The sequence below is a fragment of the Pleuronectes platessa genome, chromosome 5 (assembly GCF_947347685.1).
Source record: "Pleuronectes platessa chromosome 5, fPlePla1.1, whole genome shotgun sequence".
In the NCBI taxonomy this organism is placed as follows: domain Eukaryota; kingdom Metazoa; phylum Chordata; class Actinopteri; order Pleuronectiformes; family Pleuronectidae; genus Pleuronectes; species Pleuronectes platessa.
Window position 1 is genome coordinate 7,081,646 of NC_070630.1, and position 15,353 is coordinate 7,096,998.

A 15,353-nucleotide genomic window follows, 5' to 3' on the forward strand; every position below is an offset into this window, starting at 1 on the left:
TGAATCCCTCCAACGGACAAAATGAGTAACTATAGCTACTGTCGCCTATGAGGTGTGTTGTTGGTTAATGTTGTCGCTCGTGACTCTGTGGTGAGTTAACGTTCATATGACGTTGTGTTATAGTTGCCGATATAAAGCCCTCACACACAGCTCCTGCTCAGAAGGCTGCCCAGAGCTCAGCTGAACACCTTCACTCCAGGAATGGTTTGGTAAACTGGGTCTTGTGCTCTTATATCTCCTTCTAATTATTTGTCAATGCGCGTTGTACTAAAATAATGTGTGTTGTGTTTGATACCTGTTGATTCAAAGAGAGATAATTTGAGCATCTGTTCTTGAGTTCTGCATCTGGTTTAAAATCAGAATGAAGTGTGGTAGTGTCTGAAGGCTTTTTACATTTGGTTGTGACAGAGAGAAAAATGGCTGCTAACATCACCACAGAATACAAGCTGAATGAAAAGATCATGTTGATTCAGGTCTTTGTCGTTCTTTTTCTCTGCATTAACCTTCTGCTAATTACGACCTTTTTCTCCAAGGAGGTTTTCTACACCACCATGCGCTACGTCTTATTTGCTGTCACACTAATGTCCGACTGTCTGTTTTTATTCGTGACTGACATCCTGCTCATCTTGAGTTACTATCGCTTTATGATACAAATGTGGTTGTGCCTTATTATTTATATAATTTCGTCGCTGTACATGTTTGTGACGCCGGTCACTCTGACAGCGATGACCCTGGAGCGCTACGTGGCCATTTGCCTGCCGCTGCGTCATGCAGAGCTGTGCTCCCCACGCAGCACTCTGCACGGCTTCCTCATCATCCACAGCCTCAGCTCTCTGCCCTGCATCGTTGTTCTCTCCATGTTCTTTGCATCCGCCTCCTCTGCCTCCTACACTCAGGGCAGAACGTGCTCTGTGGAAATCTTCATCATCCACATGTGGCAGGGTCACCTGAGATCAGCCATTAATCAGTTTTACTTCCTGATCATGTGCATCACAATCGTGTTTTCCTATGTGAAGATAATGAGAGCGGCCAAAGCTGCATCAGGAGAGGACAAAATGTCCACATGGAGAGGACTCAGAACTGTGGGGCTTCACGCTTTGCAGCTGCTCCTGTGTCTCATCCAGCTGTGGTGTCCTTTCATAGAAGCTGCTTTGCTTAAAATTAATATCATGGTATTTATCAATGTCAGGTACTTTAATTACATTACTTTTATTCTTGCTCCAAGATGTCTGTCTCCTCTCATTTATGGCCTCAGGGATGAACTTTTTTTTCATGCCCTGAAGAGATTAGCTCTCTGTGGTTTGCGTAAGAAACACTGATCAGATTTGTATCGATTAACAAATTGTCATGATGTTATATTATGACATGTTTATGTTTTTAATTGTGTCTCTGGCTTGATTTATATTGCTATGTTAAAATAAAGGAATGTTTTCCATTGATGTCAGGTATGTGCTTTGCAGAGCATTGAGTTTGTGAACAGCCTGTTCACAAACATAGAGAGAACTTGCACAGTTTACATTTAAATCAAACACCAACTACGGTGACAGAGGAGCACATCAAAAGTTTTCAGGAAAATTGACATTTCTTTAACTTTAGTTGATAAATTCAGATTTGACTTTTAATTTCCCCTGTCATGTATTGGGAGTGAAAGCCAAAGTCACAGAGATCTTCATTCTGATATCAAACAATAACTCTCAAAACGTCTTATCTGTCAATTAAATAAGTGTGGAATTATATAAAGTTATAAATATTGGTGTTTTGGGGTTGATATATAGACTCGACCCTCACCTGCTCTTCTTTCAACCCCTGATCTCTTTTAAGTTTACAAACTGACAGATATTAGTTTATATATACACATATAACAAAACATGTGAACATACATAGGAATTCAATAAGGAAAAAACTGTTGAACAATAGATTAAGACTTACTTTTGAATACTCAATCACCTTATTTTTTGTAAATTTGTCCTTTTGGTGTGGGATCAATAAATTTGTATCTTTAATTTGAACCTTTATATTCAACTTATGGAATAAAGTTACATGGAAATAGTTGAAAAGCATGAAGTCGCCATTTTAGGTATACTATTTTTGAGTGCGTCCCTCCAATGGACAAAATGAGTAACTAAAGCTACTGTTGCCTACGAGTAGCCTGGATGCCAGACGAACTTAGCCCCGCCCACAACATTTTTGGTCGGGCAGTTCGGTCTGGAGTCGCTCCATTGGGAAAAAATTATGGGGCGTGTTTCAACTGACCAGGAAGTAAAATACCCCAAGGAGCTTTTCTACACCACCATGCGCTACGTCTTATTTGCTGTCACACTAATGTCTGACTGTCTTTTTTTATTCCTGTCTGACATCCTACTCATTTTGAGTTTCTATCGCTATACGATACAAATGTGGTTGTGCCTTATTATGTATATAATTTCGTCGCTGTACATGTTTGTGACACCGGTCACTCTGACAGCGATGACCCTGGAGCGATACGTGGCCATTTGCCTGCCGCTGCGTCATGCAGAGCTGTGCTCCCCACGCAGCACTCTGCACGGCATCCTCACCATCCACAGCCTCAGCTCTCTGCCCTGCATCGTTGTTCTCTCCATCTTCTTTGCATCGGCCTCCTATGGCTCCTACACACAGGGCAGAATGTGCTCTGTGGAAATCATCATCATCCACACATGGCAGGGTCACCTGAGATCAGCCATTAATCAGTTTTACTTCCTGATCATGTGCATCACAATCATGTTTTCCTATGTGAAGATAATGAGAGTGGCCAAAGCTGCATCAGCAGAGGACAAAAAGTCCACATGGAGAGGACTCAGAACTGTGGGGCTTCACGCTTTGCAGCTGCTCCTGTGTCTCATCCAGCTGTGGTGTCCTTTCATAGAAGCTGCTTTGCTTAAAATCAATCTCATGTTATTTATCAATGTCACGTACTTTAATTACATTACTTTTATTCTTGCTCCAAGATGTCTGTCTCCTCTCATTTATGGCCTCAGGGATGAACTTTTTTTTCATGCCCTGAAGAGATTAGCTCTCTGTGGTTTGCGTAAGAAACACTGATCAGATTTGTATCGATTAACAAATTGTCATGATGTTATATTATGACATGTTTTGGATTTTTAATTGCGTCTCTGGCTTGATTTATATTGTTATTTTAAAATAAAGAAATGTTTTCCCAGTGATGTCAGGTATTTTTTTTGCAGAGCATTGAGTTTGTGCACAGCCTGTTCACAAAGATAGAGAGAACGTACACAGCTTACATTTAAATCAAACACCAACTACTGTCACAGAGGAGTACATCAACGTTTTCAGGAAAATGGACATTTCTTTAACTGTAGTTGATAAATTCAGATTTGACTTTTAACTTCCCTTGTCATGAATTGGGACTGAAGGCCAAAGTCACAGAGATCTTCATTCTGTTATCAAACCACAACTCTCAAAACTTCTTATCTATTAATTAAATAAGTGTGGAATTATATATAGTTATAAATATTGGTGTTTTGGGGTGACGTATAGACTCGACCCTCACCTGCTCTGCTTTCAACCCCTGATCTATTTTGAGTTTAGAAACTGACAGATATTAGTTTATATATACACATATAACAAAACATGTTAACATACATAGGAATTCAGTAAGGAAACAACTGTTGACTTATAGATGAAGACTTACTTTTGAATACTCAATCACCTTAATTTTTTGTAAATTTGTCCTTTTGGTGTGGAATCAATAAATTTGTATCTTTAATCTGAACCTTTATATTCAATTTATGGAATAAAGTTACATGGAAATAGTTGAAATGCATGAAGTCGCCATTTTAGGTATACTATTTTTGAGTGCGTCCCTCCAATGGACAAAATGAGTAACTAAAGCTACTGTTGCCTACGAGTAGCCTGGATGCCAGACGAACTTAGCCCCGCCCACAACATTTTTGGTCGGGCAGTTCGGTCTGGAGTCGCTCCATTGGGAAAAAATTATGGGGCGTGTTCAGGCGCGGCGCGTCCCATTGGGCAAGTCGGGCAGTTGCCCAGGGCCTCGGCCACCAGGGGGCCTCGTCGTATTTATGATTTTTTTCTTTATTTTTCAAATAAATCACTCCTCATGTCCTCCTTCATTCAATATGAACCCAATAGCAAGACAGGCTTCATTGTACTTTCTTTTCAACTTGGTTTTTGAACACTGTGTCTTGTTTGTCACTGACCGGCTGCTTAACAGGAACGAGCTCTGATCTCACTCTGCGTCTCTGAGCGAATGTGAGAGGGCGGAGCCCCGGGGCCTGTGTGTGTGTGATGTCTGGGGACACACACGCAGACACTCGCCCGCACAACACTGTACAGCAGACCTGGGCATTGTACGGCCCCCGGGCCGCATCCGGCCCTTTGGCTGTCTGTGACCGGCCCGCGTGAGGTCAACGGAATATTAGGAATCACATGTAAATAAGTGAACATCATGCAGAGAATACAACAACATTTATTTTATTTTGAAGGTGCCTTTTTTTAACATTTACCTGACGTACATCCTGAATGCCGCGAGCGGATGATGTGTTGGCGAACGGAGTTAAGAAGAGATTTGAGTTACTAAAGTCCGCAAAAATGTCAGCCCACGTTAAGAGAAGAAAGATAGAGTTTTTAACGAGACATGGACTGCTAAGTATTTATTTACTGAAGTCAATGGGAAAGCCGTGTGCTTAGTTTGTGGAGAAAAGACCGCTGTTTTTAAGGATTGCAATTTGAACCGCCACTACGAGACAAAGCACGGAGAGACTCTTACGGACGAAACGTAACGAGAAGGATCGAGGACATCGGTCATGAAAAACCTGGAAAAGTCATGGAATTGTTAAATGTTTATTTTCCAGTCCTGGAAAAGTGCTTGAAAAAAATCCCAAAAGTTTTGGAGAAGTCATGGAGATTTGTTATATTCATATTTTCATGTCGTTCATTTACGCTGAGTTTTAATTAATTCAAATGCTTTTAAAAGAAATACGCTCAAAATATAAGTAGGCATACTATCTCATACTAATTGAAATGTTCGGTGGGGAAGCAGGTGAGATAATGCACTACGCCAGGGAAGTGTAGATTTAACCATGCTTGGCTACAAATGGAAAAGTACATGCCATGTGTTACAACAGACGTCAATCAAACTATTGTCTCACTCATTTGTGTAATTCAAGGTTTACTGTATGCTTTGAAATTCTCATTGTTATCTTAAATACTAAATTTAGTCTCTTTTGCATGTATACACTGAGATCTCACAAAATGTTTGGTCATGGAAAGTTGGTTTAAAGATATTGAAAGTCATGGAAAAGTCATGGAAATCCATGGGTTAAAAATGTGTATGAACCCTGTGTATTATACATCAGGAGGTGTTTTGTAAGTCAGTGCTAAAAATGAATCATTACTGATGTTGTAACTAAATTAGTTAACTTTATCAGGGCAGGAGCTGAATCACAGACAGTTTGTTGCACTTTTGGAGGAGCATGAGACTGAACATGGGGACATAGGCCCCCACACAGCTGTCAGATGGCTCAGTCTGGACAAAGTGCTTAAAACTGTATGGGACCTGAGAGCAGAGATTCAAGAGTTTTGTGAAAAGAAAGGCAAGAACAGCCCAGAGCTCTCAGATGCAGACTGGATGGAAGATGAGGTAAACAGAGAGTTTAATTCTGCGTGGACAGATTCATTTGCTTTCACTGCCAACGATGCAACGATGCAGGTGTATGACAATCCACCGTACATTGTCATACACCTGTATGCTTGATATGTGGTGAGGAATTAGCAAGCAATAAGAAATGTCATGTTGAAAGACATTTCCAGAGCGAGCACACAGCATCTGCTGAAAAGTACCAAGCTGGAGATGAGCAAAAAAAGCAGAGTTCTGTGTTTCATTTAATTCAAAGTAGGCCTACACATGTATTATGTTCTCCTCTTCTTAAGAGTTTAGTGTTTTCCTTTTTTGTAACAGGTTAAAATAGCAGATAAACAGTTTTTTATTGTCGTTCTATAATTCAATAAATGCAACAAACTATAGTTTTTATATATATTGTATAACTATATATATAACTTTATAACCTGTGTTATCAAATATTTGTTTGGCTCCAGGCAGATTTAATTTGGGGGAAGAGGGGACAAAATGGCTCTTTCGATACTAAAGGTTGACTACCCCTGGGTTAGTATGACACAAACACTAACTCACTCACTCACATGTCTCCCTTTCTCACACACACTCACACAGACAAGTCTCCATTTCACACACACTTATTTAATCACTTTCTCTTTCTCTTTCTCTCTCTCTCTCACACACATACACACGCACATAGTCAAAATAGATATTTTTTTTTGGGGGGGGGGGGGGCCTCAAAATTGTTCTTTGCCCAGGGCCTCCAATTAGCCAGAACCGCCCCTGGGCGTGTTTCAACTGACCAGGAAGTAAAATTCCCCAAGGAGCTTTTCTACACCACCATGCGCTACGTCTTATTTGCTGTCACACTAATGTCTGACTGTCTTTTTTTATTCTTGTCTGACATCCTACTCATTACTTATTTTTGAGTGAATCACTCCAACGGACAAAGTGAGTAGCTATAGCTACTGTCGCCTATGAGTTGTGTTGTTGGCGAATGTTGTCGCTCTTGACTCTGTGGTGATTTAACGTTCATATGACGTTGTGTTATAGTTGCCGATATAAAGCCCTCACACACAGCTCCTGCTCAGAAGGCTGCACAAAGCTCAGCTGAACACCTTCACTCCAGGGATGGTTTGGTAAACTGGGTCTTATGCTCTTATGTCTCCTTCTAATTATTTGTCCACGTACTAAAATAATGTGAATTGTGTTTGATACCTGTTTATTCAAAGTGAGATCATCCCTTGTTGAGTTCTGCATCTGGTTTAAAATCAGAATGAAGTGTGGCAGTGTCTGAAGGCTTTTTACATTTGGTTGTGGCAGAGAGAAAAATGGCTGCTAACATCACCACAGAGTACAGGATGAATGATGAGATCATGTTGATTCAGATCTTCGTCATCCTTTTTCTCTGCATTAACCTTCTGCAAATTACAACCTTTTTCCCCAAGGAGCTTTTCTACACCACCATGCGCTACGTCTTATTTGCTGTCACACTAATGTCTGACTGTCTTTTTTTATTCCTGTCTGACATCCTACTCATTTTGAGTTTCTATCGCTATACGATACAAATGTGGTTGTGCCTTATTATATATATCATTTCGTCGCTGTACATGTTTGTGACACCGGTCACTCTGACGGCGATGACCCTGGAGCGCTACGTGGCCATTTGCCTGCCGCTGCGTCATGCAGAGCTGTGCTCCCCACGCAGCACTCTGCACGGCATCCTCATCATCCACAGCCTCAGCTCTCTGCCCTGCATTGTTTTTCTCTCCATCTTCTTTGCATCGGCCTCCTATGGCTCCCACACACAGGGCAGAACGTGCTCTGTGGAAATCTTCATCATCCACACGTGGCAGGGTCACCTGAGATCAGCGATTAGTCAGTTTTACTTCCTGATCATGTGCATCACAATCGTGTTTTCCTATGAGAAGATAATGAGAGTGGCCAAAGCTGCATCAGGAGAGGACAAAAAGTCCACATGGAGAGGACTCAGAACTGTGGGGCTTCACGCTTTGCAGCTGCTCCTGTGTCTCATCCAGCTGTGGTGTCCTTTCATAGAATCTGCTGTGCTTCAAATCAATCTCATGTTATTTATCAATGTCAGGTACTTTAATTACATTACTTTTATTCTGGCTCCGAGGTGTCTGTCTCCTCTCATTTATGGCCTCAGGGATGAACTTTTTTTTCATACGCTGAAAAGATTAGCTCTCTGTGGTTTGCGTAAGAAACACTGATCAGATTTGTATCGATTAACAAATTGTCATGATGTTATATTATGAAATGTTTTAGATTTTTAATTGTGTCTCTGGCTTGATTTATATTGTTATTTTAAAATAAAGAAATGTTTTCCCAGTGATGTCAGGTATTTTTTTTGCAGAGCATTGAGTTTGTGCACAGCCTGTTCACAAACATAGAGAGAACGTGCACAGTTTACATTTAAATCAAACACCAACTATGGTGACAGAGGAGCACGTAAGAAGTTTTCAGGATAATTAAAATTTCTTTAACTGTAGTTCTGTCAGACAACTCACGTTTGATCATGTAATATATTTATTACAACAGATTTAGTGTTTGGCGTCTAGGCTCCAACTTAATCACTCCCCCATATGATTACACAGTAATGATGGGAGTGATGAGCAAATACTTGTAACCCCCGTTGGAGCCTACAGGTGGATGCTGGGCCTACAGGTGGATGCTGGGGTGGTGGAGGGACTGAAGCAACAGGTAGCAATACTGCAGCAGCAGTGCGAGCAAGAGGGGTTGATGGGAAATGTCTCTCTGGTTAAATAGACCACCTGATAAGGTGGGTGTGTATTAAGATGGTTGTGGAGATTGAGGTATGTCACATGATGTATGTCACATTATGTATGACACCTGATTGGCGCAGCGCCGCTCGAGTTGCCTGCCAGAACTAGCTCGCAGGCGTCGCCATATTTCTGTCAGACAACTCACGTTTGATCATGTAATATATTTATTACAACAGATTTAGTGTTTGGCGTCTAGGCTCCAACTTAATCACTCCCCCATATGATTACACAGTAATGATGGGAGTGATGAGCAAATACTTGTAACCCCCCAACACTGCACATAGTCGGAGCCTGACGTATGGATCGGTATCTGCTATGTGTACGCCATTCACCGCAGCGGTGTGGCCATTCTCCGTAGGGGCATTAGCCTGCAGGAGAATATGCTAACTAGTGAACCTGTTATGTGAGCCATTCACCGCCGTGGTGGTAGCCAAATTCGATGTAGCCAAATTCTCTGCGGGGGAATATACTTCCTGGTGAAGTTCCATATACGGGAATATAGTGAACTTGGCACATGGCAACATATGCATCGGAATTTCACCTTTAAGCCCAGCAAACCACCTGAAATGCAATAAAAGAATCAGTCTGCAAAGCACATAGAAATTATTCACTCACATGTTTTGTTTGTATCGCCAATATTCAAAACATGATTCGTTTCATCGGGCTTAACAAATGCGACATCCTGTCCTTAACCCTCGACAAGAGTAAGGAAAAACTACCAAAAAACCCCCATAAACAGGGGAAAATGTAGAAACCTCAGAGAGAGCCACATGTGAGGGATCCCTCTCCCAGGATGGACAGGAACAGATGTATGCCACGGCAAGGGTGCAATGAATCCCTTGGCATCGTTTGCATTGTATCGTCACCATTTGAGGGGATGAAGGCGCGCCGAAACATGCCTGTGACTATACCCGGACACGAAGACGTGATGGATCCCGAGATCTGACATGCAACAAAGGATTTGTGCAGCGGAGATTACATATTAAAACATCAAGGCTGCAGATGATGTTTGAGAGTCAATATTCCTTCTTGTGGTGTCCAACATAGCATGAGTAGCATTGATGATGGAGTGTTGCAGTCATAGCGGTGCCACATCTTAGGGAGTGCGGGGACAGCATCCAGGTGTTAGGCCTCAGCTCTGGCAGGGATGGCGAAGCTTTGAGGAGATCTCGTCATGCATTTTCAACCATTGTTGGTAGGCAAGGGTGTCGTCAGATGGGTTGAAGAGGGATGCAAGCGTTTGATCATAGAGAAGAAAGAACAGAAAGCAGTATTTATTCTTAGCAATGATAATTCAGAAGTCTTGACAAGATCTATCAGACTTGTTGTGAACATGTGTTCTTCTAAGACTAGAGAGGATAAGGTCATGTAGAGGATTAAATGAGCGTCCTTGTCAGATTTCCTATTAGACTGCTTCCGTTATCGTATACTCTGACTCACCTTGACAACAATTCAGTAATAAGGAAATATAAAGCCAAGGTAAATGACAGTCTTACCTGTCATCATTGAGGATTCATAGATTTCCTATTGTAGCAGCATTGACACATGATAAGGTTATTGGTTCTTGATCTATTCACTGCTCTGTAGGAATTGGATGAATACCATGGGGTCAAGACGCTCGGGTATGGTTGGACAGATGGGATTTCCCTCTGCTTAAATAGACCGCCTAATGCAGTGGATGAGTGCTGTGGCTGGTTGTGGCAAGTGAAGTATGTCACCTGATATGTCACATGATTTATGTCACCTGATGTATGGCACATGACTGAAGCAGCGCAGCTCGATTTGCCTGCCAGAACTAGCTCGCTGGCTTCGCTCCATTTCAGTCAGACTACTCACGTTTGATTATTTATCTTATTTATTAAGATATTTATTATTTACAATAGAACATGTTTGTCGACTTCCGGTGTTGCGACTAATGGAGTAGCACGTGTTTCTCTGAGCTCCTGCAACAACTTTTAAAAAATCCTATTTTAGGTACACCTGCTGCATCTTTCTTCGGTGTGTATTTTTCCCACGTTCATATTCTGAATTTCAGCCGTCTTTTTGCCGACCAAAATGCCTCCAAAAGCCAAGCCACCTGTACAACTGCCGCGGCCTGCTGCACACACTGCATCCCCGCCTCGTAGTGACTCCTCCACCTGCCTGGTCGAAGCTGCCGGTGAGGCTCCGCCACACGATTTCAAGGCCGAACTCCTCTCTTCACTCCGTGTTGAGATGGCGGCTATTTTCAAAACTGAGCTTCAAGCTGCTTTGACCGAGACCTTGTCAAGCATCAAGACTGAGCTACAGGCAGTGAAGTCTGAGTTATCCAGCAGCATTACAAACATCCAGTCTGAGGTGCGTACTGAAGAATACCGTAGGTGAAATGGAAACATCGCTCTCCTCCTGCACCGATGACATTACTACCATACAGAAAGTGGAGCATCTGTCAACTGAGCTGATAAAACTGGACAATAAATGCGAGGATTTGGAGGCGAGATCGCGGCGCAATAACATACGATTAGTGGGAATTCCCGAAGATTTTTCCACCTTTTCTGCTGCTGTAGATGTTTCCTCTCTGCTCAAGGAGGCGTTTAACCTGGAGAAGGAGCCTCTCGTGGACCGCGCACATCGTACTCTCCAGCCGAAGCCGAAGCCCGGAGAGCGCCCTCGCCCCATAATCGCTCGTCTACACTATCATACAGAGTGTGTGGACATATTGCGCCGAGCCAGGACCCAGCAACGGATCAAGATCGGAGAGCTGAGTTTCTCTGTCTTTCCCGACCATACCCCGAAGACGGCTCGTGCCCGAGCCGCATTCAATGATGTCCGTCGCCGGCTCCGTGAAATACCGGGGATCCGCTATGGTCTGCTATACCCGGCGCGCCTCCGGGTCACTCACAACGGTGCGGAGAGGAGGTTCGATTCAGCAGAGGAGGCCAGCGCATTCATCAGTTCGCTCAACAAGTAAGAGAACCGAGAAGTGATGCACACCGTTGAGGAAGCAGTGACAGTTAATATTGACATTTATTACTCTTTTCAGATAATCTGTTTCCTCTTATTTTCATTAACACACAGTATGTGGTTTTCAGTTTAACTTGGTCTTGATTGGTTGTACCTTCATGTCAAATGTTGCTAGGCTTGCAGGAGCTGAACCCGAAGCTTGTTAGTTATGCAAAAAGCCGAAAGTGTTCGTTTTAGGGATCTGACTCCTTGTAGAGTTAGCACTGGGTTCTCCATCGTTTGGGGATGGGGACGTTGTAAGTGCAATTGGGGGGAGGGGGGGTGGTTCAATGTGTTTTTTTTTGTTTTTTGTTTTTCTCTTTTTTGTTTTGTTTTGCTTATTGTTTTGTTTTTTCTTCTTCTTCTTCCTTTTTCTTCTTCCTTCCTTGGGGATCCGCATTCAGTCTATTTCTATCTCTAAGGATTTAACATATGGCCACCAATACTAATACTTCTGATGTTCCACTCACTGGGTCCTCAATGAGATTATTGAGCTGGAATATTAAAGGCATGGGGAGTCCAATTAAGAGATCAAGGATATTTGCTCATTTGAAACGTCTTAAAGCGGACTTAGTGTTTCTGCAGGAAACCCACATGCGCACTAAAGATCAGGTCAGACTTAAATGTCCCTGGGTTTCTGAGGTGTTTCACTCTAATTTCAACTCTAAGGCCAGAGGGGTTGCTATTTTAATTAGTAAGTCAATTCAGTTTTCAGCTTCTAAGGTGATATCAGACAAAAACGGCAGATACTTAATTGTTGCAGGTACGCTATTCCATATTCCCATTTTATTAGTTAACATATATGCCCCCAATTTCGATGATCCACACTTTATGAATAAGCTATTTGAACGTCTTCCCTCATTGAACAACAGCCTCCTTATAATTGGCGGGGACATGAACTGTGTAATTGATCCCAACCTAGACCGCTCCAACCCACGAACTCTGACCCCTTCTTCAATGTCGAGGTCACTTTCAGATTTTGTGTCCAAGAACGGTTGCACTGATCCTTGGAGATTTTATAACCCTCGTAATAAGGAATATTCCTTCTTTTCTCAGATGCATCAATCTTTCTCTCGGATTGATTATTATTTTATTGATGCTAAACTAATTTCCAAAGTACTGGCTGTTAATTATCATCCTATTGTTATTTCTGACCACGCCCCTCTTTCATTAGATATTCAGTTCTCCTCACAACCCCGGTACTCAACACCTTGGAGGTTCAATACATTACTTCTTTCAGATGATAAGTTCACCAAATTTATTACAACTAAAATTGATGATTATATCTCTCTAAATCAAAATGATATGGAACCAATTTCATGTTCACTGCTGTGGGAATCATTAAAAGCATACTTGCGGGGACAAATTATTTCCTACTCTGTCCACTTGAATAAGTCCCGTAAAGCCAAATTGCAAGAAATCTCTATCAATATCACCAAATTGGACCAACAACTCGCTACTTGCCCCTCTCCCAGTTTACTTAAACAGCGTGTTGAATTACAGACTGAATATGATCTCATCACCACTAGTGATGCAGAGCGACTTCTTTTACGATCACGCTCCACATATTATGAACATGGTGACAAGGCAAGTCGGCTCCTGGCTCATCAACTACGTCGCCAGGCTGCCTCACGTACGATCCCTCAAATAAAAGATTCATCTGGCTCATTGCATAAGGATCCCGCCACCATTAATTCTGTCTTTCACTCATTCTATTCCTCTCTATATAAGTCTGAATCTCCACCTGACACCACTGAATTGAATTCATTCTTAGATAGCCTCAACTTTCCTGTGATAAGCTCAGATGCTGCTAAAAAACTTGACTCACCATTAACGGTAGAAGAAATCACTTTCGCTGCGAGAGGTATGCAGAATAACAAAGCTCCTGGCCCTGATGGATTTCCAGTGGAATTTTTTAAGAGATTTCAGGATAGATTGTCCCCTTTACTACATGCTGTTTATAAGGAATCACTGGAACATGGCACTCTCCCTCCCACTTTAAGGCAAGCCTCCATAAGTCTCCTCTTAAAAAAAGATAAGGATCCGAATCTCTGCGGCTCATACAGACCTCTCTCATTAATAAATGTAGATGCTAAGATCCTTGCTAAAGCTTTGGCCTATCGCCTGGAGAACATTGCACCAACTATTGTCTCACATGAGCAAACTGGATTTGTTAAGGGGCGGCAGTTATTCTTTAACGTCCGAACACTCCTAAATATTATTTACTCTAAAACTGCCACAACAACACCTGAAGTAGTGATATCGGTCGATGCTGAAAAAGCATTCGATAGGGTTGAATGGGACTATTTATTTACTGTACTAAAGAGGTTTGGACTGGGTAATGGGTTCATTTCGTGGATACGTCTCCTTTACATATCACCACAAGCAAACATTTCCACTAATGGCATTCAGTCCAATTTTTTCACTCTAACCCGTGGCACCAGACAGGGGTGTCCCCTATCTCCTCTATTGTTCGCGCTAGCTATAGAGCCCCTGTCAATCTTTCTGAGGTCCTCCTCCACTTTTACTGGGATCTCACGATTGGGCACAGAATTTAAGCTGTCACTTTATGCGGATGACTTATTATTGTACGTCTCAGATCCTGTCCTTTCCATTCCCACAATTGTATCTGCTTTCCAGAGATTTGGTTCATTCTCAGGCTATAAAGTGAATACTTCTAAAAGTGAATGGTATCCTGTCAATGCTTCAGCATCACAGCTCACACAGTCAGATGTCCCTTTCAAAATGAGTCTTTCTGGCTTTAAGTATCTCGGGATCAACGTAACCAGAACGTTAAATTCTCTTTTTTCTGCTAATTTCTCACCTTTAATGTCTAAAATTAAATCTGACCTCCAAAGATGGAGGAGCTTACCTCTTTCGTTAATTGGAAGAATTAACGCGGTTAAGATGAACATTTTGCCCAAATTTCTTTTTTTGTTCCATTGTCTCCCACTTTTCCTGCCAAAGCAGTTTTTTAAAACAATTGATCAAACTATTTCTGACTTCTTATGGTGTGGGAAGGCTCCTAGGATCCGCAAATCCACACTTCAGAGATGTAAATTCAATGGCGGATTGGCACTTCCGAATTTCCAACTGTATTATTGGGCGACACATATTCAAAAAATGTCATTTTGGTTCAAGTCAGTGAATCTGCCATGGTGTCACCTGGAGGCACAGTCATGTGTTTCATCCTCCTTACCTGCTCTACTTACTTCTTCTATTCCATCCAACCTCTCTGGCTTCACAAATAATCAAGTGGTTCACTCCACACTTAAAATTTGGTATCAGTTTAGGAAACACTTCAAATTTAAATCAACATCTACTTTAGCTCCTTTACTGAACAATCATTTATTTCGACCTCCGCTCACAGATTCAACCTTTCTCACATGGCATAATAAAGGCCTGAAATATTTTGAAGATCTTTACAAGGATGGTATTTTTCGCAGCTTTACAGATCTCTCAGGAGAATTTCATCTCCCACCTTCTCATCTCTTTCGATACTTTCAAATTAGACACTGCGCTAAAGCATTGTTTCCAGTTTTTCCCTCCTCGCCGCCGACCCTACAGTGGGAGGTGCTCTTAAACCACGATCCACTTCAAAAATCACTCATCTCTAAAGTTTGTAATGAACTTCTGTCCTTTGATTGCTCTCCAGTTACTAAAATTAGGGCTGCCTGGGAAGATGAACTAGATCTGAATTTGAAGGATGACTGGTGGGACACTGCTCTTCACACAAGTTCATCCTGCGCTCGTCTCACACTTATACAGTTTAAAGTAGTGTTTAGAGTCCACTTTTCTAAAGCGCGACTGTCGAAAATCTATCCCAGTATCACTGACAAATGCGACAAATGTCATGCCTCATCCTGCAATTTAACCCATATGTTCTACTCTTGTCCGCTACTCTCTTGCTTTTGGCTGAATTATTTTTACACCATGTCAAAAATACTCTC

At 42.0% G+C, this 15,353-nt stretch overlaps 3 protein-coding genes across 3 annotated transcripts; all 3 read left to right on the forward strand.

The window, feature by feature from the left end:
* Nucleotides 1-416: 416 nt before the first annotated feature.
* On the forward strand, nt 417-1,319 carry LOC128440492 (odorant receptor 131-2-like). The gene has a single exon (XM_053423215.1). The coding sequence runs from the start codon at nt 417-419 to the stop codon at nt 1,317-1,319; it is 903 nt and encodes a 300-aa protein (XP_053279190.1).
* Nucleotides 1,320-2,466: 1,147 nt separating this feature from the next.
* On the forward strand, nt 2,467-3,060 carry LOC128440493 (odorant receptor 131-2-like). The gene has a single exon (XM_053423216.1). It carries the CDS (start codon nt 2,467-2,469, stop codon nt 3,058-3,060), a length of 594 nt encoding a protein of 197 aa, XP_053279191.1.
* A 3,915-nt stretch (nt 3,061-6,975) lies between these two features.
* Nucleotides 6,976-7,848, forward strand: LOC128440494 (odorant receptor 131-2-like). The gene has a single exon (XM_053423218.1). The coding sequence runs from the start codon at nt 6,976-6,978 to the stop codon at nt 7,846-7,848; it is 873 nt and encodes a 290-aa protein (XP_053279193.1).
* The last annotated feature ends 7,505 nt before the right edge of the window (nt 7,849-15,353 follow it).